At 40.8% G+C, this 26527-nt stretch overlaps 1 protein-coding gene across 2 annotated transcripts in view; it reads left to right on the top strand.

The window, feature by feature from the left end:
- LOC137281273 (IQCJ-SCHIP1 readthrough transcript protein-like) overlaps positions 1-26527 on the top strand; it is a 234357-nt gene that overhangs the window by 131052 nt on the left and 76778 nt on the right. For both annotated transcript variants that reach the window (XM_067812433.1, XM_067812432.1), the window contains exon 7: positions 6297-7206. In XM_067812433.1, the coding sequence (XP_067668534.1) occupies positions 6297-7206 (910 nt within the window). The remainder of the gene's footprint in view (positions 1-6296; positions 7207-26527) is intronic.

The following is a 26527-nucleotide window of genomic DNA, read 5'->3' on the forward strand; positions in this document are numbered from 1 at the left end:
GCATAATCAAGGGATGTGACTCTAAACAACAAATTACTCAACCTTAGACAACTGGGTCATCTGTTTCTATAGCATTACTTTGAATGTTGTGAAAGTATTGCTGGAAATGGCGTAAACCCTTTGATAAAAACACTTTTGTTCCGAACGCTGGGTGATTTCACAGCTCAGACAGCTCAGGGGAACACCATAGACACCAAGGTTGAGTGGAATGACTGAAACATATCTCCAGAGATCCTAATGCCACCTAATTTCTGAAAGTTCATCAAATTATTTCTCTGTGAGCACTCTACCACCCACTGAGCTACATGTTTGTAAATTCCATGAAAGTGCAGAACCTTTGTCATGAAGTCTGTTGGGATAGCCAGGATAATTTTGTAATGGAAAAAGTGATTAAGAACATGAAACAATTACGGCTTTGTGATTCTGACTTTATGAGGTATATCTGGGGAGCGCAATCTTGGAATTAATGCAAGTTAAGGCCTTCTGTCTATCTTGGACCATGTTGTATGAAGAATGTCTGGCAGTGTGGATGATATTAAGAGTTATTACCATCTGTGTGTTGTGCTGACATAGGAACTGGTGTGCAAAAGGAGAGTCTGGCAGTGTGGATGATATTAAGAGTTATAACCATCTGTGTGTTGTGCTGACATAGAACTGGGGTGTATGAGGAGAGTCTGGCAGTGTGGATGATATTAAGAGTTATAACCATCTGTGTGTTGTGCTGACATAGAACTGGGGTGTGTGAGGAGAGTCTGGCAGTGTGGATGATATTAAGAGTTATAACCATCTGTGTGTTGTGCTGACATAGGAACTGGTGTGCAAAAGGAGAGTCTGGCAGTGTGGATGATATTAAGAGTTATAACCATCTGTGTGTTGTGCTGACATAGAACTGGGGTGTATGAGGAGAGTCTGGCAGTGTGGATGATATTAAGAGTTATAACCATCTGTGTGTTGTGCTGACATAGAACTGGGGTGTATGAGGAGAGTCTGGCAGTGTGGATGATATTAAGAGTTATAACCATCTGTGTGTTGTGCTGACATAGACAACCCAAAGATCAATAGCATGAGCACATTCTACGCAATTTTGGATACTATGACATGTGTCAACTTAGTCTGACCAACCGATCTTATATCCTCATATGACAAGCATCAGTTTCTCATGACCACTTCTAACCTGCATCTTTATGGCTCCTAATCTCTATGTAGTGTGGTTCCTGTGAAAGCTGTAGCGTTTGTCAACGTTCCCGTTATTAGAAAGCAGCTGGAAATAGAATCTAGACCAGATCAGAATGCTTTGACAGATATCACACCATATCAGTATGATAGGGCGATGGGGTAGCCGAGCAGTTCAAGCATTCGTCCATCATTCTGAAGACCTGTGTTCGATTCCCTACATGGGTACAGTGTGTGAAGACAGATTCTGGTGTCCACCTGCAAATCATATTGCTAAAAGTGGAGTAAAACTAAACTCACTCACTATCTTTATGATAGCACACCTTCAAGTAAACTTGATGGCTTGACCATCAAGTTGTCTGTACCCAACTCGTGAGTGAGTGAGTGAGTTTAGTTTTACGCCGCACTCAGCAATATTCCAGCTATATGGCGGCGGTCTGTAAATAATCGAGTCTGGACCAGACAATCCAGTGATCAACAACATGAGCATCGATCTGCACAATTGGGAACCGATGATATGTCCCAACCAAGTCAGTGAGCCTGACCACCCGATCCCGTTAGTCGCCTCTTACGACAAGCTGAGTCGCCTTTTATGGCAAGCATGGGTTGCTGAAGGCCTATTCTACCCCGGGACCTTCACGGGGCCTGTACCCAACTAACCCAAGAAGAAGGGTTAGTCTGAGTTAACACCTATTATGTGCCACGCATGCATTTCAGGGGTTAAAAAAATCCCATCGACCAGCACCCAGGACTAGTCAGTTTTCATTTCAGGCAATCAAATAATGGTATCTTACTTGTGCATGGGCTGCTACATAATTTCCGCATACAGTTAAAAACTGCAAATAAACCATGGATTTCATTTCATATCTGCTCAAAATGTAGTTATTAAATTTTACAATGAAAATAAAGTAGGGTTATCTGTCTTGGCTATTTATCACTTTTCAATAAATAGGACAGTAAACATTAACACCAAATACCATGTTGATGTATTCTTTCATAATGCCACCATCATGATTATGACATAAAAATCAGGGCCAGTGGTAAATTAGTCAGGACAAGTTACTTTCTCGCACCCTGTGCAAGCGACTTTCAAACAAAAAATTTGAACCCCTGGCATGTTCCAACTACTACGCTTACCCCCTTGTAATACAAACCAATAACAGTGAGTTGAAACTATGATCGTTTGTTAAGCAACTTTTATCCTATGTTGAATAAAATTCTGACATTTAAATGTTCAGTTGATAAGTAAAAATTATGAGGATTCCCAATCTTATTTTTATTTAATTTGATTTACTTTAGTGTTTCAAAGTGAAATTCAGCAGTATGTTTTCACTGCAAATAGACTGTTGCATAAGTCTACCTGCTTACCTGTATACATCACATAGGAGCTGATTACCCACTTATTTCAGAGATAATAACATGAAATAAAACCAAAATGTTATAAGTAAATTTGAGTTTGTAATTAAGAAAATACCTTTTAGCCATGTTGGTCGTCTGTACCAGTAAGTCTTTTTCACATTTCAAGAACCACAGAATTTTGTCTGTTTTGTTTTTTTATCCGTGTAACCTCATTGAATCAATACTGTAGTGTATCAAATCTTTCACATGCTGACAGAAAATACTATTTTATGATCATTCTTTTAATGCATCTTTTATGTTTTGCTTTTATTTGTAATTTTTTTAAAGGCTTTGGGTCATGACCCAATATTGTCTGAATCAGATTGGATCAAATGTTTGATAAACTGCCGTCACACGGACGTCTCTTTCACAAACAGATTCTCTTTCATTAATATAGACAGTGTATTTTCATAGTCGCCAGTTGTTATTCCTCAGAATCTAGGTCAAATGAGGATCGATGCATATCCATTCCTTTCACCTAATACTGAGATATGTTCATTTGTCACTGTGCTGCATGTGTAATTCCTGCTGAGTTGTCCAGCAGGTGGCGCCGTTTGAGGAATTACAGGAGCTTCCCCCTTTTGCCAGCATCAGATGGAATAAGCCTGGCGCCAGACTGTCTTGGGATAATTTGTAAGAACAGATCAAAACCCATAAAAATCAATTTCCAACTTGCTCCGTTAATTTGGGGCGGAAATCACTCCATCTAAAACAATGCTAATGCTGTCTGATAAAAAAAGAGAGTTAATAGTGATGAAATTGCTTTTCTGTGCTTGGTGCGACATTAAATTGGGAATAAATGGCCAGAACGATACAGAACGGTTGAGAATACATGGGTCTGGTAAATTGTTGTATTGATTCGTGGTCTTTAAAATCAGTTCTCAAACTTTGTGTCCCATCTTGACAGCTGGGTATGGAGTTTATAGTAATGGAAGTGATGATATTTGGCTTGGTTTAGTTAAAACTTCAAGATAATTGCTTTAACCAAGTTATGAGGCTCAGGATTTAAGAGGTGATGTTTCTGAGTTGTGCATCAGTTACTCCTGCCAATATTAATAGAAGAGGATAATGAATAATAGTATTGAAATTAAATTTTGTATCAATAGTTGAAAATAAATTCAAGTTTATGTACTGACCATGGAAATATTTTTATTATCCGGTTTTAATGAAACTGAAGAAAATTGATGTTGTGTCTGGCTCAGTTTTGGTTAGACAACTTTCGCACCATTCCTGGAGTCCTTTGCAACACTAATGGTTTTGTAACATGAAATGGGGGCTCAGGATGCCTTTTTCATGAAACCCTCACCATTACTTGACAATTGATGTCAAACAACTGGGTAGATGTTTCTGGTCAGTTATTGACCACAGGGGCTGTTATGGTGTTATTTTGTATGTGTCATTTTTGTGTCATTAACCACATGTGTTGTGTATAATCGTACACAGTGCAGTCTTGTAAACTTTCATCACTCTTTGTTTGGAGATGTTTTTTCAGGTGTTGTTGTTATCTCTAAGTGTGCTTGTAATGCATATGTTTGTTTATTTTTCTCATATAGCAGAGAGGTTGTCTTCTTTCATTGTCTGTGTGTAAATCAAGCTCTGTTTCTTCCATGTGTCAAAGATCTGTGAAGATCTGGGTCATAATTGATCTTCAGTAGCCTATGCTTGCTGTAAGAGATGCCAAATGGAATTGGGTGGTCAGACTTGCTGACTGGATTGACATGTCATTGTATCCCAACTGCATACTAGGCTGTTGATCACTGGATTGTCAGGTCCAGACTTGATTATTTACAGTCTGTCACAATGAAGCTGAAATATTGCTGAGTGTGACACTAAACTAAACTAAACTAAACTAAACTAAACTAAACTAAACTAAACTAAACTAAACTAAACTAAACTCACTGTGTCATCGAGAATTTCTGCTCATTTTGGTGAGGTGGGTAGCCTAATAGTAATGCTGAAGACCCGAGTTTGACTCTTCTCCTATGTACAGTGGGTGGTGTCCTTCCTATCTGCTCACTTTGGGGGCAATGTAGAGCAAACAAGGTGACAAATTGTTTGTCAGTTGGGTTGTAGAGTAGGGCCCTGAAATGGTGTTATTCTCTTGTATCATTCAGATCAGCTCTGATATAAACTCTAACGTCCAAGGGCAGCAGACTGGAAGGTTTGCATGGATCATTACTCGGATAATCTCACTCAACTTCCTGTCAGTTGGATCGGTACAAATGATCAGTTTGTTTCCATAGCAATCAGACACACGAAGCTCAACTTTTGCACACTGGTTCTTGTTGTATGCAATAATTAAATATTGGGTGTGTGGTTAGAGTGGTGTAGGTTGAATGTTAATATAATTTTTGTTATTTGACTCTCACAATTGAGATCAATAAGATCTGATAGAGAAGTGTTTATGTGGCAAAGGAGGGAAGGGAAGGCAGGGAGGAAGGGGATGCTGTTATGGGGTGATGGAAGTTCTTCCTCTTGGCTGTGTCCTTTATTCAGGACCCACTTTGATCCTTTTCACTTTCCAGATTTTGGTCCATCAGCACCATCCCAGTAGTTGATTTCTCATTGTTGAAATGTCTGGGGTCTTCTTCACTTTGGAGGGGGTCGTGTGGTAGCTTAGTGATTAGAGTGTTCACTCATCATGCTGAAAACCCAGGTTCGATTCCCCACATGTGAAGCTCATTTCTTGTGTCCCCAGCTGTGATCTTGCTGGAATGTTGCTGAAAGTGTCATCTAACTAAATTCACTCACTTACTCTTTGGGGCGGTGAGGTAACCTAGTGGTTAAAGCGTTCGCTAGTCACGCCAAAGACCCGGGTTCGATTCCCCACATGGGTACTATGTGTGAAGCCCATTTTCTGGTGTCCCCCGCCATGATATTGCTGGAATATTGCTAAAAGCAGCCTAAAACTAAACTCACTCACTTACTCTTCGCTTTGGTCGATCCTTCAGTATGTGACACACTGTTACTAAACACAATGTTGTGAAACTTACTGACTCCAGTTGGTTGACCATTATGTGGAGACAACACCTCAAGCAGTGACTAACTGATTGCATGTCTTGGCCAAAACTAAAGTTTCATGGCTCCTCTTTATTTAGAAAGAATTTGATAAGACTTAATGCATGGTCAACAGTTTGTTTTCATAAAATAGTTCAGTTTTGAGAATCAGGGCCTATATTTTGGAAGATCTCTTAGCTCTAAGGTAGTCATAAGTGCCATACATTAACATTAACATACGACTTTCTCAGCTTTAAGAAAGCTTTGAAAATCTAGGCCAAGAACTGTTTATGGTCTGAAATTTATTCACTGGCAACATGGTCTTAAAACCATTTTGATGAGCACATGTATAATAATCTAATGCAAGGGAGATAACTCAGTGTAACATTTATGAATTTTTTCTGCAGGCAGTTTAAAGAATGAAATTGATGTTCAAATCCTCATTCCATTGTGTTTTGTGTCTTTTTTGTTTTTGTTTTAATTGAACAACTTGTCAGAAATGATTTAAATTTAAACAAAACTAAAATGCTTTGTCTCACTGAATTAGTTCTAAAAGTAAGAAGGTGAGTAAGTAAGAAGAATTCCCTATTTTAATCTTTCGTTGTGAATCCCTGAACACAGCATATTGCTCAGTATTTAAGAAATACTAAAGATAGTTAATTAAGTTTGAAAAGCAATTGGTTTATGTGAGATTAACTTTTGTGTTAAATGTTAATTCATTATTTCAGAATACAGAGGGCATGGAAGGGACATTTACGTAATAAGCATGAAAACAAGAAGAAGTTAGATCGTAGCTTGCCAGAAGAAGATGTGACATCTAATTCTGAGTCTGACGAAGATGAATATAGTGAGACAGAGAGCGCCATCTGTGGGCAAGTGATGACGCTGTCGACACCCGAAGAAAACCAGCATCAGGAAGATAATGAAAGGGAGACTACTCTCACTGTTGGCAGTTTCTTGGGGAAAAAATCACCAGTGAGACAACTGCGAGATATTGAGTGCGAGTCTGTTTTGTCAGATGTATCAGAAATTGCAGGTCCATTGAAGGATATCGAAAGTGAGGTACAGATTATTGAGCGAGAGGAATTGCAGCGAGGTAATTTCTCATTTCTACCCGGCCATAACCAGAAGGAAATTGATCGTTTACCTGGTGAAACCGATTCCGATTACTGCAAACGAGCTCGCAAAATAAATATTTTGAGTCTTGCTCAAGAATTTGCTGAACTGAAAAAGATTAATGCAGATGCATTGCCATTTGACCTTCACAAGGGGAGAGAATTTGTGAAAGAAAGTAGTCCCGAGAGTGATGCGAGCTCAGGTATTGGGGCAGAGGAATATTTGACAGAATCAGCCATGACAAGTCCAGCTGATGCAAAACGGGATTTAACAGATGGGGAAGGGGGCAAGAGTGGATTGACAGTGAAATCACGGAAGCACCGTGTGAAAGACAGTGGTAGTAATCACAGGGTGAAAGGTGGAAGGTCAAAGCGAGATAGTTCCCCGTCTGTTGGTAGTGATATGGAGAAGAGTGGGGACTTTGATGTGTACAACATGGAGTCGACACTGCCGCAGATGGACTGGGAGACACTAGAGCAGCAACTTCAGCTGGCGGCACAAGAGGAGAAGAATCGGTCACAGGTACGGCAGATAAGCTAATAAAATATGCCACTACATGCAAACATTCATTTCAGAAGCAATACAACAGGGATCAGATTTGCATTCAGAGGTATCTCCCTTTTAAGGCAGGATGCATAAAATTCAAACATTGTGTTGTTTTGTTTGTTTTTTTTCAATTTCAGTTGATGTTAATGTGTCATATTTTATACTGGAGGTAAGTCCGAAAAACTGACCTTTGTGTGTCACACGTTTGGTGCTGACTGACCACTATAGGAGCTGATCCTAGAATTGAACTCACAACCAGTGAATGATGACAGATGAAGGAGGCATTGTTGGGCCAAAAACAGTGGGCCACCTTGCCCCAGCCTTTAATTTGTGTGAAGTCTCTTGACCGATGCCAGGGTAGAATTACCTCCCCTTCTTCTGATGCCCTGGTATAAGTCATATTTATCCAATAAATTATTATGATGCAATGAGGGTCATACAGCTAAAAGAAGCTATTCTTAAATTCGATAATTATGAATCATTGTCATGTAAGGGATAAATATTTTTTTATTAAAATTGAATATAACTAGATCTAATGAAATAAGAAAAACAGTCTATCATTGATTGGTATTTGCACAAATGACAATTTCGACACAGGTTCAAATATCCCATCGCCTGACACCTGGGACAAGTCAGTTTTCATTTCGGGCAATCAGATAATGGTATCTCACTTGTCCAAGGACTACTAGATAATTTCCACTTATGGTTTCAAAAAGCAAATAAACTAGGATTTCATTTCATCTCTGCTCATAATCTTTCTTTGAAATTTATCGCTTTTCAATAAAGAGTTGGGTAAACATTAACATCAAACATTGTGTCATAAAATCAGGGCAAGGGGAAAATTAGAAAGTTACTTTCTTGAAGTCACTTTCCCTGTGGCAAGTGGCTTTTAAAAATATTTTTGAACCCCTGCAGCACAAAACCAGAAACATCACGGTGTCATGCAGTATGCCCATGAATTACTTGACACACCTCACCAATGATGTAAAAGATGGTGCTTGATGCTTTTGGGGGGCATTACTGTGTACAGCAGTTGTATATTCTCTTACATACGGAACATTTTTAATCTTTCCTTAATGGTAGTTTGTCATGAAGTCTAATTTATTAGTGTATTTCCCCTGTAGTCACTAAGTAAGCTCGTTTAATGGCAGGATTATTCACAAGGAATGGGTTTGACCTTGTATCTGGGAAAGGATTTACTGGGTTTATTTTGATTGCCAACCAGCTAGTATTTAAGAGTTGTCTCCCTGTTTATTCATAGTAAATCATGGACTGAAATTTTTCCCTTATTGAATTGTTCTCACTCTTGGCATTACAAATGATGTATATCACTGGATTTTCTGGTCCTGACTCAATTATTGACACATCTTCTTCATGCAGATGGAAAAGTGCTGAGTTAAACAATGAACAAATTTTGAGCATCTAGCTTGGAAACTTGGCTGGAGATATTTGACAGTACAAAGTTGCTAATTGCCTCAGGGTCCATGTCATGCTTCACAGAAATTCTGCAGTGAGTGAAGAGTTTGAAAATCTCTAGTGGTGACCAATAAACTGCATATTGGAAGGGAAGTAACTTTGGGTGTCATTTCCCTGAGTTTAGCTGCAAAGAGGAAGGGAGGTAACTCTGGATGCCATTTTACTCTGCCAGCCCATGAGGCAAGACAAGCGAGAGTTGGTATACTGCTGCCGTTCAATGAAAAAATAAACTGTTAAAAAATAGGAGTAATGTTTGTCTTGGGTGGGATAAGGCACTATAAGGTTCATATTGACTTCATGAAGTGTCACAACTCCACTGATTTTCTAAATATCATGTATTTTTTTAAATGAGCCAAGTGTGGGATTTAGTCAGATTGTTCACCGTTGTAAGGGAGGGAACTCTAAATATCATACCCTACAGTGTCATACACTTCATGCAGTTGTTGTGTTTATTGATTGCCAGAGTTCACAACAAGTTTCCTTCACCATGTCCCGTTACAAAGAAATCGTGCAAAATGATATCTTGTGGGGGTGCACATCAATCTTCATTAAGGTTGAGTGCATTAAACTGACTCAGAACTATCAGGTGCTATTTATCCTCCTTCAAGCACTTAACAGTACAACAGGAATTTGACAACATCACATGAAATTAATTTTGACGTTCAGAAATTTCTTAGCGGTTACTTGGTTTTAATTTTCTGTTGCAGTGTTGTGTACATGATTCACTCTGATTCCAGGTTGTCTCTGACTGTTTACAAGCCAACACTTTCATATCGATTGCTTGTTTTTTGTTAAAGAAAGTTCATGGATGGTTTATTTGAGTTAGAGTTTTAAGCAAATGATATTGATTAGGAGTCCTCTCTTGGATTGGCGGATTAACATTTTCTGGTATTGCCAGAAAAGTAAATATTCACTTGCCGTTTCATTTCTCCGGCGGTAATTGAAGGTTTGTTGGGGATAATAGCATTAGGTCTTGTCCACATGGAATCGTTAACTTTAATCATACCCAGAAAACCTGGAGCAGCTGTAACCTGAACCACAATCAATAGTTTTCTCCCAGTCTTAAGTGTCGTACATGCATATGAGGAAGTGAGGCTTTCAGTTTCATTCAGTTTTTGTAATAGGAGATGAAATGCTGCAGAATCAGAGTGGTCACTTTGTTTATTTTTTCAAGGTTAATTCATTGCAAAGGTTCATTACAGCACTTTGTGTAGATGTTACCAGGGGAATGGAAAGCATTGGAAAGGAAAAGCAATTCTCTTCAGCTCTCAAGTACCTGATGCTTGTCATAGAGTAGGTCCTGAGTACTTGATGCTTGTCAGAGTGGTCCCCAGTACCTGATGCCTGTCAGAGTGGTCCTCAGTACCTGATGCTTGTCAGAGTGGTCCCCAGTACCTGATGCCTGTCAGAGTGATCCCCAGTACCTGATGCCTGTCAGAGTGGTCACCAGTACCTGATGCTTGTCAGAGTGGTCCCCAGTACCTGATGCCTGTCAGAGTGGTCCCCAGTACCTGATGCCTGTCAGAGTGATCCCCAGTACCTGAAGCCTGTCAGAGTGGTCACCAGTACCTGATACTTGTCATAGTGTGGTCCCCAGTACCAGATTCTTGTCATAGAGTGTCCCCAGTACCCGATGCTTGTCATAGTGTGGTCCCCAGTACCTGATGCTTGTCATAGTGTGGTCCGCAGTAACTGATGCTTGTCATAGTGTGGTCCCCAGTACCTGATGCTTGTCATAGTGTGGTCCGCAGTACCTGATGCTTGTCATAGTGTGGTCCCCAGTACCTGATGCTTGTCATAGTGTGGTCCCCAGTAACTGATGCTTGTCATAGTGTGGTCCCCAGTACCTGATGCTTGTCATAGTGTGGTCCCCAATACCTGATACTTGTCATAGTGTGGTCCCCAATACCTGATACTTGTCATAGTGTGGTCCCCAGTACCTGATGCCTGTCAGAGTGATCCCCAGTACCTGAAGCCTGTCAGTGTGGTCCCCAGTACCTGATACTTGTCATAGTGTGGTCCCCAGTACCTGATACTTGTCATAGTGTGGTCCCCAGTACCTGATACTTGTCATAGTGTGGTCCCCAGTACCTGATACTTGTCATAGTGTGGTCCCCAATACCTGATGCTTGTCATAGTGTGGTCCCCAGTACCAGATTCTTGTCATAGAGTGTCCCCAGTACCTGATACTTGTCATAGTGTGGTCCCCAGTACCTGATACTTGTCATAGTGTGGTCCCCAGTACCTGATACTTGTCATAGTGTGGTCCCCAATACCTGATACTTGTCATAGTGTGGTCCCCAGTACCTGATGCCTGTCAGAGTGATCCCCAGTACCTGAAGCCTGTCAGTGTGGTCCCCAGTACCTGATACTTGTCATAGTGTGGTCCCCAGTACCTGATACTTGTCATAGTGTGGTCCCCAATACCTGATACTTGTCATAGTGTGGTCCCCAGTACCTGATGCTTGTCATAGTGTGGTCCCCAGTACCTGATACTTGTCATAGTGTGGTCCCCAGTGCCTGATACTTGTCATAGTGTGGTCTCCAGTAACTGATTCTTGTCATAGTGTGGTCCCCAGTACCTGATGCTTGTCATAGTGTGGTCCCCAGTACCTGATGCTTGTCATAGTGTGGTCCCCAGTACCTGATGCTTGTCATAGTGTGGTCCCCAGTACCTGATGCTTGTCATAGTGTGGTCCCCAGTACCTGATGCTTGTCATAGTGTGGTCCCCAGTACCTGATGCTTGTCATAGTGTGGTCCCCAGTACCTGATGCTTGTCATAGTGTGGTCCCCAGTACCTGATGCTTGTCATAGTGTGGTCCCCAGTACCTGATGCTTGTCATAGTGTGGTCCCCAGTACCTGATGCTTGTCATAGTGTGGTCCCCAGTACCTGATGCTTGTCATAGTGTGGTCCGCAGTAACTGATGCTTGTCATAGTGTGGTCCCCAGTACCTGATGCTTGTCATAGTGTGGTCCCCAGTACCAGATTCTTGTCATAGAGTGTCCCCAGTACCTGATGCTTGTCATAGTGTGGTCCCCAGTACCAGATTCTTGTCATAGAGTGTCCCCAGTGCCTGATACTTGTCATAGTGTGGTCTCCAGTACCTGATGCTTGTCATAGTGTGGTCCCCAGTACCTGATACTTGTCATAGTGTGGTCTCCAGTACCTGATACTTGTCATAGTGTGGTCCCCAGTACCTGATACTTGTCATAGTGTGGTCCCCAGTACCTGATACTTGTCATAGTGTGGTCTCCAGTACCTGATGCTTGTCATAGTGTGGTCCCCAGTACCTGATACTTGTCATAGTGTGGTCCCCAGTACCTGATGCTTGTCATAGTGTGGTTCCTAGTACCTGATACTTGTCATAGTGTGGTCCCCAGTACCTGATGCTTGTCATAGTGTGGTCCCCAGTAACTGATGCTTGTCATAGTGTGGTCCCCAGTACCTGATACTTGTCATAGTGTGGTCCCCAGTACCTGATACTTGTCATAGTGTGGTCCCCAGTACCTGATGCTTGTCATAGTGTGGTCCCCAGTACCTGATACTTGTCATAGTGTGGTCCCCAGTACCTGATGCTTGTCATAGTGTGGTCCCCAGTACCTGATGCTTGTCATAGTGTGGTCACCAGTACCTGATACTTGTCATAGTGTGGTCCCCAGTACCTGATGCTTGTCATAGTGTGGTCCCCAGTACCTGATACTTGTCATAGTGTGGTCTCCAGTAACTGATGCTTGTCATAGTGTGGTCCCCAGTACCTGATGCTTGTCATAGTGTGGTCCCCAGTACCTGATGCTTGTCATAGTGTGGTCCCCAGTAACTGATGCTTGTCATAGTGTGGTCCCCAGTACCTGATGCTTGTCATAGTGTGGTCCCCAGTACCTGATTCTTGTCATAGTGTGGTCCCCAGTACCTGATACTTGTCATAGTGTGGTCCCCAGTACCTGATACTTGTCATAGTGTGGTCCCCAGTACCTGATACTTGTCATAGTGTGGTCCCCAGTACCAGATACTTGTCATAGTGTGGTCCCCAGTACCTGATACTTGTCATAGTGTGGTCCCCAGTACCTGATGCTTGTCATAGTGTGGTCCCCAATACCTGATGCTTGTCATAGTGTGGTCCCCAGTACCAGATTCTTGTCATAGAGTGTCCCCAGTACCTGATACTTGTCATAGTGTGGTCCCCAGTACCAGATTCTTGTCATAGAGTGTCCCCAGTACCTGATGCTTGTCATAGTGTGGTCCCCAGTACCAGATTCTTGTCATAGAGTGTCCCCAGTGCCTGATACTTGTCATAGTGTGGTCTCCAGTACCTGATGCTTGTCATAGTGTGGTCCCCAGTACCTGATGCTTGTCATAGTGTGGTTCCCAGGACCTGATACTTGTCATAGTGTGGTCCCCAGTACCTGATGCTTGTCATAGTGTGGTCCCCAGTACCTGATGCTTGTCATAGTGTGGTCTCCAGTACCTGATGCTTGTCATAGTGTGGTCCCTAGTACCTGATGCTTGTCATAGTGTGGTCCCCAGTACCTGATGCTTGTCATAGTGTGGTCCCCAGTACCTGATGCTTGTCATAGTGTGGTCCCCAGTACCTGATGCTTGTCATAGTGTGGTCCCCAGTACCTGATACTTGTCATAGTGTGGTCCCCAGTACCTGATGCTTGTCATAGTGTGGTCCGCAGTAACTGATGCTTGTCATAGTGTGGTCCCCAGTACCTGATGCTTGTCATAGTGTGGTCCCCAGTACCTGATGCTTGTCATAGTGTGGTTCCCAGTACCTGATGCTTGTCATAGTGTGGTCCCCAGTACCTGATGCTTGTCATAGTGTGGTCCCCAGTACCTGATGCTTGTCATAGTGTGGTCCCCAGTACCTGATGCTTGTCATAGTGTGGTCCCCAGTACCTGATGCTTGTCATAGTGTGGTCCCCAGTACCTGATGCTTGTCATAGTGTGGTCCCCAGTACCTGATGCTTGTCATAGTGTGGTCCCCAGTACCTGATACTTGTCATAGTGTGGTCCCCAGTACCTGATGCTTGTCATAGAGTGGTCCCCAGTACCTGATACTTGTCATCGTGTGGTCCCCAGTACCTGATGCTTGTCATAGTGTGGTCCCCAGTACCTGATACTTGTCATAGTGTGGTCCCCAGTACCTGATGCTTGTCATAGTGTGGTCCCCAGTACCTGATACTTGTCATAGTGTGGTTTCCAGTAACTGATGCTTGTCATAGTGTGGTCCCCAGTACCTGATGCTTGTCATAGTGTGGTCCCCAGTACCTGATACTTGTCATAATGTGGTCCCCAGTAACTGATGCTTGTCATAGTGTGGTCCCCAGTACCTGATGCTTGTCATAGTGTGGTCCCCAGTACCTGATACTTGTCATAGTGTGGTCCCCAGTAACTGATGCTTGTCATAGTGTGGTCCCCAGTAACTGATGCTTGTCATAGTGTGGTCCCCAGTACCTGATGCTTGTCATAGTGTGGTCCCCAGTACCTGATGCTTGTCATAGTGTGGTCCCCAGTACCTGATGCTTGTCATAGTGTGGTCCCCAGTACCTGATACTTGTCATAGTGTGGTCCCCAGTACCTGATGCTTGTCATAGTGTGGTCCCCAGTACCTGATGCTTGTCATAGTGTGGTCCCCAGTACCTGATGCTTGTCATAGTGTGGTCCCCAGTTCCTGATGCTTGTCATAGTGTGGTCCCCAGTACCTGATGCTTGTCATAGTGTGGTCCCCAGTACCTGATACTTGTCATAGTGTGGTCCCCAGTACCTGATGCTTGTCATAGTGTGGTCCCCAGTACCTGATACTTGTCATAGTGTGGTCCCCAGTACCTGATGCTTGTCATAGTGTGGTCCCCAGTACCTGATACTTGTCATAGTGTGGTCCCCAGTAACTGATGCTTGTCATAGTGTGGTCCCCAGTAACTGATGCTTGTCATAGAGTGTCCCCAGTACCTGATGCTTGTCATAGTGTGGTCACCAGTACCTGATGCTTGTCATAGTGTGGTCCCCAGTACCTGATGCTTGTCATAGTGTGGTCCCCAGTACCTGATGCTTGTCATAGTGTGGTCCCCAGTACCTGATACTTGTCATAGTGTGGTCCCCAGTACCTGATGCTTGTCATAGTGTGGTCCCCAGTACCTGATGCTTGTCATAGTGTGGTCCCCAGTACCTGATGCTTGTCATAGTGTGGTCCCCAGTACCTGATACTTGTCATAGTGTGGTCACCAGTACCTGATACTTGTCATAGTGTGGTCACCAGTAACTGATGCTTTTTATACTGAGCTCACCAATTCCTATAAATAAAATGTCCTCCAAATTGCCCCCCCCCCCCCACAAAATGTGATTCTCGTCAGTGTCATGACAGTCCAGGCAATGTCAGTGTATCCATGGCAACATGGTGAGTTGCTCATTCCATTAACTTGGTATTGTCCAGACCTGATTAGATAGTTGGAGACATTAGTGCCTGATACAGATGGAGTAAGTCTGACAGTTATTTAAACAGTTCTACATTTGTATTCACAAAATGAATAATTTTGTAACTTTCTCTTATTTTCAAGAAATATCTCGTCCCCAATGCCCTCAAATGTGTCAGCTGTCTGGGATAGCATATAGTTTCGGGCAAATGTTGTGTAATCAACAGTAATAATAGAACAGCTAACTTTTGACATTTGCTTTTGTCTAAGACGTGAAATGTCAAATGAAATAAGAGACATAAATAACAAATTGCAAATTCTTTTCAGCATATTTCGTCATTTGCAAGTTGAAGAAATGTAAAGCATATACACTGGAACTTTATGTGTCAGAATTATCACACCTGGTTCTATCATTCACTTTTGCTGTCATATGATCCAAGTATTCTTCAATGTGTTCTCCTGTCACATTGAAGGTTCTGGTTTGATTCCATTCATGGATGTTAAGTGTGAATAAAAAATTCTGATCCCCCCTTGTAGTATTGACGATCTTGATAAATACTGTATAAAACAGCTCACTCACTCTCTCTCTCTCTCTCTCACTCACTCACTCACTCATTCATCCACCTGTTTATCACCTCACTCACTGATCCACCCATTTATTTACTCACTCTTCCACCCTCTTATCCCCTCACTCACTGATCCTCGTACCCGTGAAGGTCCCGGGGTAGAATAAGCCTTCAGCAATCCATGCTTGCCATAAAAGGCGACTATGCTTGTCGTAAGAGGCAAGTAACGGGTCAGGCTTGCTGACTTGGTTGGCATATGTCATCGGTTCCCAAATGCGCAGATCGATGATCACCGTTGATCACTGGATTGTCTGGTCCAGACTCGATTATTTACAGACCACCGCCATATAGCTGTAATATTGCTGAGTGTAGCATGAAACTAAACTCATTCACTCACTGATCCACCCACTTATCTACTCACTCACTCTTCCACCCTCTTATCCCCTCACTCACTGATCCACCCACTTATCTACTTACTGATCCACCCACTTATCTACTCAGTCAGTCATCCACCCACTTATCTACTCACTCACTCATCCACCCTCTTATCCCCTCACTTACTGATCCACCCACTTATCTACTCAGTCACTCACCCTCTTATCCCTCACTCACTGATCCACCCACTTATCCACTCACTCACTCACTCAACCACCCTCTTATCCTCTCACTCACTCATCCACCCACTTATCTACTTGCTCACTCGCTCATCCACCCTCTTATCCCTCATGTACTGACCCAACTACTTATCTACTCACTCATTCATCCACCCACTTACCTACCCACTCATCCACCTATTTATTCACTCATTCACACGGCCACTCACCCACTCAGATTTACAAGAAGGACCACACAGTGCTAACTTGATACAGATGGAAATGCTTATACTGTTGAAATCCTCTCCTGATTTTATTATTATGTGTTTTGTAGCAGTTTAATGACTCTTGATTAACAGACCACCTTGGGATAATGATGATAATGATGATATTGATAGTCTCTAACTGTGCTAGGTTCCACACAAAGAATGTTCTCAGCAAATGACATATCATTACCTTACCAGTGGACCATTGAACAGGAGCTAATGGTCCTGGGAGAGTGGACTCTATTGTAACTGTGTGACCTTTGTAGATAATTTATGGTTTAGATGCATCGCTGCCAAGATCAGTTAAACCTTGGCCTTGAAAACTATTCTGTTCAGATTTTTGGAACGAGGGAAAGTAGGTTGCTATGACACACTTACCAAAGTGTGATTTGAGTTGTCAGATTAATGTGTTTAGCTGAGACCTGGGAATTTTTGCGGCGAAGTTTTGAAAGTTTAAATTAGATTGGAATTGATTTTCCAATTTCGTGCCAGCTATTGCAGCCGGAAGAAGTCCTGAGATCAGCAGATTTGGTTGACAGTTGCCTCATGGGATAGCAGAGGCAAAGGTCAGATATATGTAGGCTGTTGGTTCTCATTCAGAAAGAGCTCAGTGAAAATCAATACATTTGCCAGTTTTAAATGAGATGTGTTCCCTGCATTTTTTTCATGTGTAAAAAAAGACAAATTTTAGCTGCAGATGTTCATTTGTCATGGAATGTAGGAGTTTAGCCATTCATTCCTTTGTCATCAGAGAACAAAGAAAAAGACATTAAAACCCTGTATTCGAACATCTGTCCATAACAGCAGCTCCACTTTTTATCAGCTTTTGGGTTTCATGAGATGGCTTTGAATTGATTGGTTACAAATGTTTTGAAAATAGCTTCATTTTCAAATTAGATTTGAAGTTAGGAAGCTGACATTTCAACCTTTTGCAGAGGATTTTTTTCCTTGTTGTGAAGTTTAGTAAAAAGGGGTTGTTGTAACAGAACTGAGTTGGTTCAGAACATGGCAATAAGCTTGAATCAGTGGCATCCACACCACATTTGTTGACACCTCTCACATCAACCTGTCTCAGTCCCATGCCCACTCGCTGGCTTGCTCGCTCACTCACTCACTCAAAATTATAATCTGATTTTGTTTGCTATCACCCACGGTTTCCTTTACAATCTCAGGGGTATGTTGGAGATTGACATGAAACTTGATTACTGCTTACTGAAATGTAAACCAGTTGTATGATGGAAAATGAAGCAGGTATTTGCATTCAGGGGAAATGTAGTTTACTTATACACATGAGGGGACAGCCTTAGTCATCAGATGTCTGTCCAGATCAGTGGTTGTAATGTCATCACTACCATCGTGACTTACCTATGAAGATCAGGGTTAGAATTGGTGTCCAGTAACTGATACTTGTAAGAGGATTGGGTGGTTAGGCTTGCCAACTTGGTTGACATGTGTTGAGCCCTGGATTGTCTTGTCCAGACTCGATTATTTTCAGACCGCCACCATAAAGCTGGAATATTGCTGAATGCAGAGTTAAACAACACTCAGATCAAACCAAACCAAAACAAACTGAAACATAAACCTGTGGAAGGATGGAAACTGGAGGGAACATTTTAATGTTTTGTTGAATGGACATAAACATACGACAAGACAGAAACTAAGGCTTTAACAATTTGTTTGAAATGTTTGGATCTTTAAGGTGGATTAACTACATCTCTGTTTAACATGTCTGTACTGTATTCAACATTTCAAGGACTTGTGACCCACATTGTATCTCTAAGGCCTGACTTATTAAACACTATTAATGTTTGGCTATGCATACAAGTATTTGATTAAGATAACAAAATAATGGATTATAGATGAGGAATTTTAGATGTCTGTAAGTGACAAATGGATAATTAATATGTTGCTTTGCTAGAAAGTTAGAGGTTGGATGTCCTGTTCATATCAGACCAAAAGATAAATAATGGTACTTGTTCTTACCCTGCCTTGTATTTGTTATTTACAGAGTCAGAGTACTGTGGCTTTGTGGGTATGTTCAAAGTGCAGTGTGTTATCCTCAGGCCAATAGTATAGAAATGGTCATTTTTCTGTGCCGGTAGAAGCAGACACCCTCATATTTCATAAAGACACATGTGACATTGAATATATCCAATACAGAAGGTATCAAACAAAAGTCTATGTCATTGCAGGATTTCAAATAAGCCGCTGGTTCACCTAGTGACCTCACCTCAGAATATGTCAAATCCAGAGGTTTCACACTAAAGACAATGTTCCTTTGCATTACAAATAAACCTCTGGTTCACCTAGTGACCTCACCTCAGAATATGTCAAATCCAGAGGTTTCACACTAAAGCCAATGTTCCTTTGCATTACAAATAAACCTCTGGTTCACCTAGTGACCTCACCTCAGAATATGTCAAATCCAGAGGTTTTACACTAAAGCCAATGTTCCTTTGCATTACAAATAAACCTCTGGTTCACCTAGTGACCTCACCTCAGAATATGTCAAATCCAGAGGTTTTACACTAAAGCCAATGTTCCTTTGCATTACAAATAAACCTCTGGTTCACCTAGTGACCTCACCTCAGAATATGTCAAATCCAGAGGTTTCACACTAAAGCCAATGTTCCTTTGCATTACAAATAAGCGTCTGGTCTACCTAGTGACCTCACCTCAGAATATGTCAAATCCAGAGGTTTCACACTAAAGCCAATGTTCCTTTGCATTACAAATAAGTGTCTGGTCTACCTATCCATGCTACCGACTCTTCTAGTATTACGCAATCCAATTACTTAGCAAACAGCTGAAGGTATAACGGCAAAAGCCATATTGAGGACAAATTGAGTTTAGCCTGCAGAAACTTGAGCAGATCCCTATGATTAGGATATTTTCATGATTACAACACATGCCGTGTGTTTGGTCTGTAGGCAATGAATTGGTCACTAGAACTCCTCTGGCCAAACATGCTTGTCCAGCCAGCGCCTAAATTAAACATGTCTTGCTGGCCTCCTTTTGGGCTTGATGAATGGCTCGGAGGGCGAGACATGTGCGGGGTAAAGACGGGGGAATTGTTCAGCGATTAGTCTGTTTGCTGGTCGTGTTGGCTCTGAGTCTGAAAGTAGCAGTACTTTAGGGTTCCTATGAATTTAGTGCGAATGATCGATGGTAGTGAAGATCGCATTCATTTTGTTCACAAATGCATAGGATATATAGTTCATTGTACAAGCAGGAGGAGTATTAGGGTTGTGGATTCAAGACCATGTGTACTTGGTACCAACCAGAATGGGACGAAATGAATGCTGTTTAAAATGCATTTTTTTCAAAGCTGTCATTTTCTTAATTCCAGAGGAGACATTGTAATTTGTAATTAGATCTTATTCAGTCAAGTAAACTTAATTACTGATGAATCTTCCATCAGTATAATTTATTGTCATAAGACCAAAGTTCCACCTTAGTTATGACTGTGGTGACTATACAGTTGAGAGAAATAGTAGTCTTAACTATACTGAACAAAACTAGTTGGGGATATATGTCAATTTTGAAGTTATGAATAATGATCTATTTATTCATTGACATACTAATGAAATATCAATCATAAACATACCAATATCCTTAACTTATTTTGTCCAGTGTATATGGACCATGAAGTCCTTTGTGTAGTCATTAACTCCCAGTACTCAGACCTATCTTCGTGTAGTCGTGAAGTCCCCGTACTCAGCCCAAAATTATTTGATAACTGTACAGAAGTAGAAGCATGGTTCCAAAAACATGTGTGCCGCCCTCATCACCCACAGACTTTAGAAGCTGATGGCCTAGACTAAAGTCTTCAGGATTCATTAAAAACCGAGTTTATTGTGACAAATGAACTGACTTTTAGATTTACTTCAGGCAATTAGGACCTATACAACTCGAGTCCAACACAAGATCCACCCACCACGGGGCTAGTTACAGATGCCTGATTCTCTTCTTGCTGCTATTGAAATAGTATACGTTCGTTAATTCTCTTGTTGCTGTTTGTTGAAACAGTATAGTGTCATTAATGCTGAAAGTTTTTGCTCTGCTGCACGATCTGTAATGTCACAGTAATGTTTACAGTTTGATACAGTGGCCAGACAAACATGGTGCATTTGTCACTTCAGACAAACCCTAAAGCTCCCCATCTCCCCCCCCCCCCCCCCCCATTTCTCTGACCGCAATAGCTCTAATAAGCACCAGGCCTTTAATATATGTTGAATAACAGCCAGTGTACAACATTACTGCTAAGCGTGTACCACAATATGAAAACCGTCAGATCTTTAACAGGCACTTGGTGCCAACTAGTGGAAGTGTTCATGTCAATATATAATATTAATATATATATAATATAACATATATAACATGCATAAAATATTTTGCATGCATGTTTTTGATGCAAAGTACCTTAAAACAGCAACGTATTGAAAATACAATAATTTTTTCAATGATTCAGGATTGTAATGAAAATTTCATGTGCAAAAGATTCAGACTTTATATTTGTAATTAATTTTATGGCAGAACAACACAATAAATGCTGAATATGTACTGAATAAAACACAAAAGGCACTTGGCATGTTATGTTTAGATGACTTGTGGATGATAGAGCGAGTTTAGTTTTATGCTGCACTCAGCAATATTCCAGCTCTACAGAAGCAGGCTGTAAATAATTGAGTTTGGATCAGACAATCAACAGCATCAGCAGCAATATACACATTTTGGATATAATGACGTGTCAACCAAGTCCGAGAGCCTGACTGCCTGATCCCGTTAGTTGCCTGTTACAACCATGTGTTACTGAAGATGAATTGTAACGCAGATCTTCACCGGAAGGTTACCTTTCATTGGCATGAATAAAATAAAACATTTTTGTCAATTTATGTGTGAATATCACATTTTCCACACGGTAATTGAAGTTGAAGGTTTTGTCATCACCCAGATATCTGATAATGTCGTGGTTGGAAGCCTTTTGAAAGACTGAGATCAGGTTGTTTATTAGAAAAAATATGGTACTTACGTGGGTGCTGTTGATGAACCCAGTATGAAAAGAAAGCTTAATCTCGAGCACAGTGCTTTTCTGAATGGAATAATTGCATAAAATCAACATTATTTCTTGTGTAAACTGATTGTGATATTGCATTCCTTGAACAAACAGCCAATGTTTTGATAGAGCGGCCATTCCCATAAATGTGTTTGGTTCTATCACGAGGGATAAGACCATTCACTCATCATATAGAATTTCGCTTTGATCGTATCTATCACCAGGAATGGTTTTATGCTGTGATTTCTGTTTTTCAGGTCACTCTCAGCATTGGTTTGGGATTTGAATCTGTAATTGCTCATAAGTTTCGGGATATATTCCATATCATGGATGTTGTCTTTCATCATGTTATGTCTGTATTGGGCACATGTTTTGGGATTGACGTTGCTTCAGATTAATTCTGTGTTTACTGTGTAAATAATGTTTGATATTTACTGTATCAGGGTTATGTTTTGTTTGCAGTGGAAATAACCTTTTGTTTGAATTGTACATGATGTTTGATTGTATCTGGGCAAGGGGGCATCTCAAAATCATCAGAATATTTTTTGCACTTTTCCTGCTAAAACAGTTTCTCGAAGTAGATGAAAACAATATTATGATCATCATGTTGTTGGTTTTTTTAGTGCATGCTTAATAACCATAGTAACATGTACAGATGTGCAAATGATGGGATGTTAAACCTATGTGACCTCACAGAAGTCAGTCATCCATTGGTTAGATATTGAATGAAGACACAAGAAAGTGTGTTAATACTATTGATTACTTTTGAGATGGCCCCTGAAACTTGGCTTAGATTTCAGCCACATTTCATATGAAAATGCAGTCGTGGTGTGACATACGAAAAGATATCTCCTAAACCTTTTACATCAGTCTTCCTGGAGATGCAGATGCTATTATCCCTGCTTCCAATCTAAATCCCATTAGTCAGGGGGAATTGCATAATTATCCCATAGCGTCATGTGTTTGCAAGACATAAGCCAAATTACAAGCTCATTTCCAATGTAAATACCATTAAAGACTGAACTATTTGAATAAATACATGCAAAACTTTTGACACCATTCCTTGTTATGGCTGTAAGAGTTTATGTGAAACTAGGTTGTGTTTTAAGTGAAGTTAGGGAAAATAAGGTAAAGGGAAAATAATGACTTGATTGAAGACTTATACTTGTATGGTAACATATTCTGACAAATTAACTGAGAAAAACAAAGTTAATTCCGAAATTAAATTGTTTGCTATTCAAAATGTTAAAAAATTACTGTTAGCAGTTGCATGTTTCAAGATACAAACACCAACGATGTTGATGACAAAATAACCCAGAGAGAGACATAATTTCACCCTTTTATTTGGAAAATTGATAGGAAAAAATATTTAAAAAATGTTTTACCTTTAATCATAAGTTCTTTATTGCTCTGTGTGTTATTGTTAATAGGAAATTTTAGAATTTATGAGAAATTCTTAGTTCTTCTTTGAGATGGTTTTGCAGAATTAATGGTCAAGTATGGCACTTTCAAAGCTCAAAGATCTTCTCCTTACAACAATCATTTCAACATGGCTGGCAGAGACAAATACATCTTTATTCTTAAGAGAATTTTATGCTACAAAAAGTTGAGTTGAGAAGCTTGTGGGTTATTGATTTTGGTTCCAAAGTTTTATGACTTAAAACCTCATGAAGACCTATCACGCAACAAATTTTCTCAGTACAGAAAAGGTTAAAGCTTCTATGAACATACAAGGTGCATGTTAGTTTGAATCCACATGGCCTCATGTGTTGTTATACATTCCAATTGTGTTGAAAAGTTAAAGTTTGGACGCCTCTGAAACTGGTGTTTATCCGAAGTTTGTATGTACCGTTCTTATAGCGCCAATGGTAACAGGTGTGGCATATTGGTTCTGTCTGCATGGGATTTACTTATGGAAGAGTTCCTGTCTGGTTATAGAAGAAAACTAAAATGAGTCAGAGTTTGTTTGAATATGCAGCATTATATTTCATATTTCTGTCTAAACGTATATGTTTATGAAACGTTGTTGGTTAATTCAAAGTCACGTAGTGGTTAGACCTGGTGTTCAGTTACCCTGCATTTTGAGAGGATGGAGAAATTAGGCTTTTAAGGGTTGATTTTGTTGTCGTGGGTTGGAGTATCCCAAATATGTGGGTTGATGCTCTTGATATCAATCCCTTTATTGTCTAAACCGTTGTCATGAAGCTTGAATTTTACCAAATATTTCATTAAGCAAATAAATGGTAGATTGTCTGCATGACTTTGATGTGCATTTGGATACTAAGGTAAGTGGGCTCTTGTTAAACCATGTTGGTAAACGTCTAAAACCTGCATCACTTTATAGTTTGCTTCAGCATCAAGCGGACCCATGAAGATCGTCAGCAACCCATGTGTGCCACAAAAGGCGACTATGCTTGTCGTAAGAGGCGACTAATCAGGTGATCAGGCTAGAAGAGTTGGTTGACACATGTCATCGGTTCCCAATTTCACAGATCGATGATCATGCTGTTGATCACTGGATTATCTGGTCCAGACTTGATTATTTACAAACCACTGCCATATAGCTGGAATATTACTGAGTGTGGCATAAAACTAAACTCACTCACTCACTCACTCACCCATTCCATGTCACAATAAGTCCTGATGTGGCCACACTGGGATTCTGGTAATTGCACATCCTTACTGAGACCAATGTTTAGACTCTGAATGTATATAATTTTGATAGAAGCCAGTGGAATTGACCCTTTGAGATGGGAGATTCTTGAATCTGAGGACGATCTGGACTTGCTTCAGTGAAGTCTTGTTATTACAATAGAAGTTAAGAGGAATGGAAAATAATATGGTTTAGGAACTGGAAGACAGACTGCAATTCTTCAGCACAGCATTAAATACAATAATGCCATACTCAAAGGGACCAAGAATTGTTGTTCATTCTAACTATCATTCCATGTACACAGTTTGACTACAATACTCTGAAAGTGTCCAGGATCAGTTTGCCAGATCACAAACAGTTTGGTATATCCATCAGCTGTTGATCACTGGATTGTCTGTCCTGGCTTGATTATTTACAGACTGCCGCCATAGGGCTGGAATATTGCTGAGTGCAGCATTAAACAACAACAACCAACCAACTCTGAACTTGTTAGTTATACCACAGTTACTCATTCTCTGGGTGATACAATACCTTGGGGTGTTTATATCCTTCCTGACAATGGTATAAAACAACATTCAGTTTGGTATCGATTTGTTCATGTTCATATGGTGAAAGAGCTCATTGATTTTTAGTAAATCTTTAACATCAGTTCTGCTTGCAAGTCTAAGGCATCAGGTGCATGTAATGTAGGTTTAGACAGATAAAAATACCTTCATCTGTTTTTGTCTCGGTCACCTAGTTTATGGAGATTAAACTTTCCCTGGATATGTATATCTGTTTGTTATGTGTCATTGAGTCGATGGCGGCCGTTTTTTTTGCACAGTGAGATATTTCATGTGACTTATTTTGGGAATTGTTTTTGTGTTGATATTGACAACCTGATTTTCTTTTGGCAAGATTTTATATAACACATGGAAAATATACATAAATGAGGATCAACACACGTATTGTATTTTATTGATTGTGAGCAGGCATCAAGGACGTGACACTTGATCAATCCCAGTATTGCCGACTCGTTGGGGGAGGGAGGAAGGGAGGGGAGGGTGTCTGTGGAGAAGTGGGGTTGAGGTGTGTCTTTGTTTGCCTTACCTGTAGTAGTGCATTGTGATTGTGATCAATTGCAAGTATGGACAGCCATGATAGACCTGAACTGCCCAGCCTTGGAATTTGAAGCGTTGCATAATGAGTGCAATCAATATGGTTAGATCGCATGATGCTGCTTACTTGTGTATGAATTTTGAATTTCGATTGTCGCTTCGATTTGTCTGAGTTTTGTATGGGTGATGATGTGTTATGAAGATGTTGAAGTATGTTTAGTGTTTGTGGTTGTAAAGTGTGCAAAATGATATGAAAGTTAATGATTATAGTGATACGAATGTCAACCAGGATGAAAGACTGTAGAGTTGAACAAGTGGCAGTGAGGGTGTGAGGGGATTGGGGATTGGCACAGTGGTGATGGGAGTGACAGCAGGGTTGGTGAGTGATGACATGGGTAATGACATGCATGACAATGGGAATGATGACAAGTGTGACAATAGGAATGAAGACAACGGTGATGACATGTTAAAATAGGCATGCAGACAAATGTGATGACATGTGACAGTAGGAATGATGACAAAGGTGGTGACATGTATGACATTACAAATGATGCCAAGTGTGACAAGGACAGTGGGAGTGACCTGTCATTTCCCTCATTGTCTGTGTCACACTTATCATCCTTGTCATCACTCACCATCCCTGAATTATAACAGAATGTCAATGGTAAGACAGTGATGACAAGGTGGTGTCAAGTATGACAAGGACAGCGAGAGTGATGACAAGCCTGACAATGGGAGTGATGACAAGCCTGACAATGGGAGTGATGAAAGGTGTGACAATAGGAGTGGTGACAAGTGTAACAATGGGAGTGATTACAGTTGTGACAATATAAGGGATGACAAGTGTGACAATGGTAGGATGACAAGTGTGATAATGGGAGGGATGGTAAGTGTGACAATGGGGGAGGGATGGCAAGTATGACAATGGGAGGGATGGCAATGATGCCAAGTGTGTTAATAGGAATGATAAAAAGAATGATGAGAAGTCTGACAATGGAAGTAATGACAAGTGTGACAGTGTCGATGATGATGCCAATCAACTTGCGATGAAGCTGTGATCACAAGGAAATGCAACAAATTGGAAAACTTATAACGATCCATTAACCAAATTATTTCTTCAAGTGTCACCCTTGTATAGATTCACATGAGACACAACAGGATATAATGAAGCATA

The sequence above is a fragment of the Haliotis asinina genome, chromosome 4 (assembly GCF_037392515.1).
Source record: "Haliotis asinina isolate JCU_RB_2024 chromosome 4, JCU_Hal_asi_v2, whole genome shotgun sequence".
Taxonomy (NCBI): domain Eukaryota; kingdom Metazoa; phylum Mollusca; class Gastropoda; order Lepetellida; family Haliotidae; genus Haliotis; species Haliotis asinina.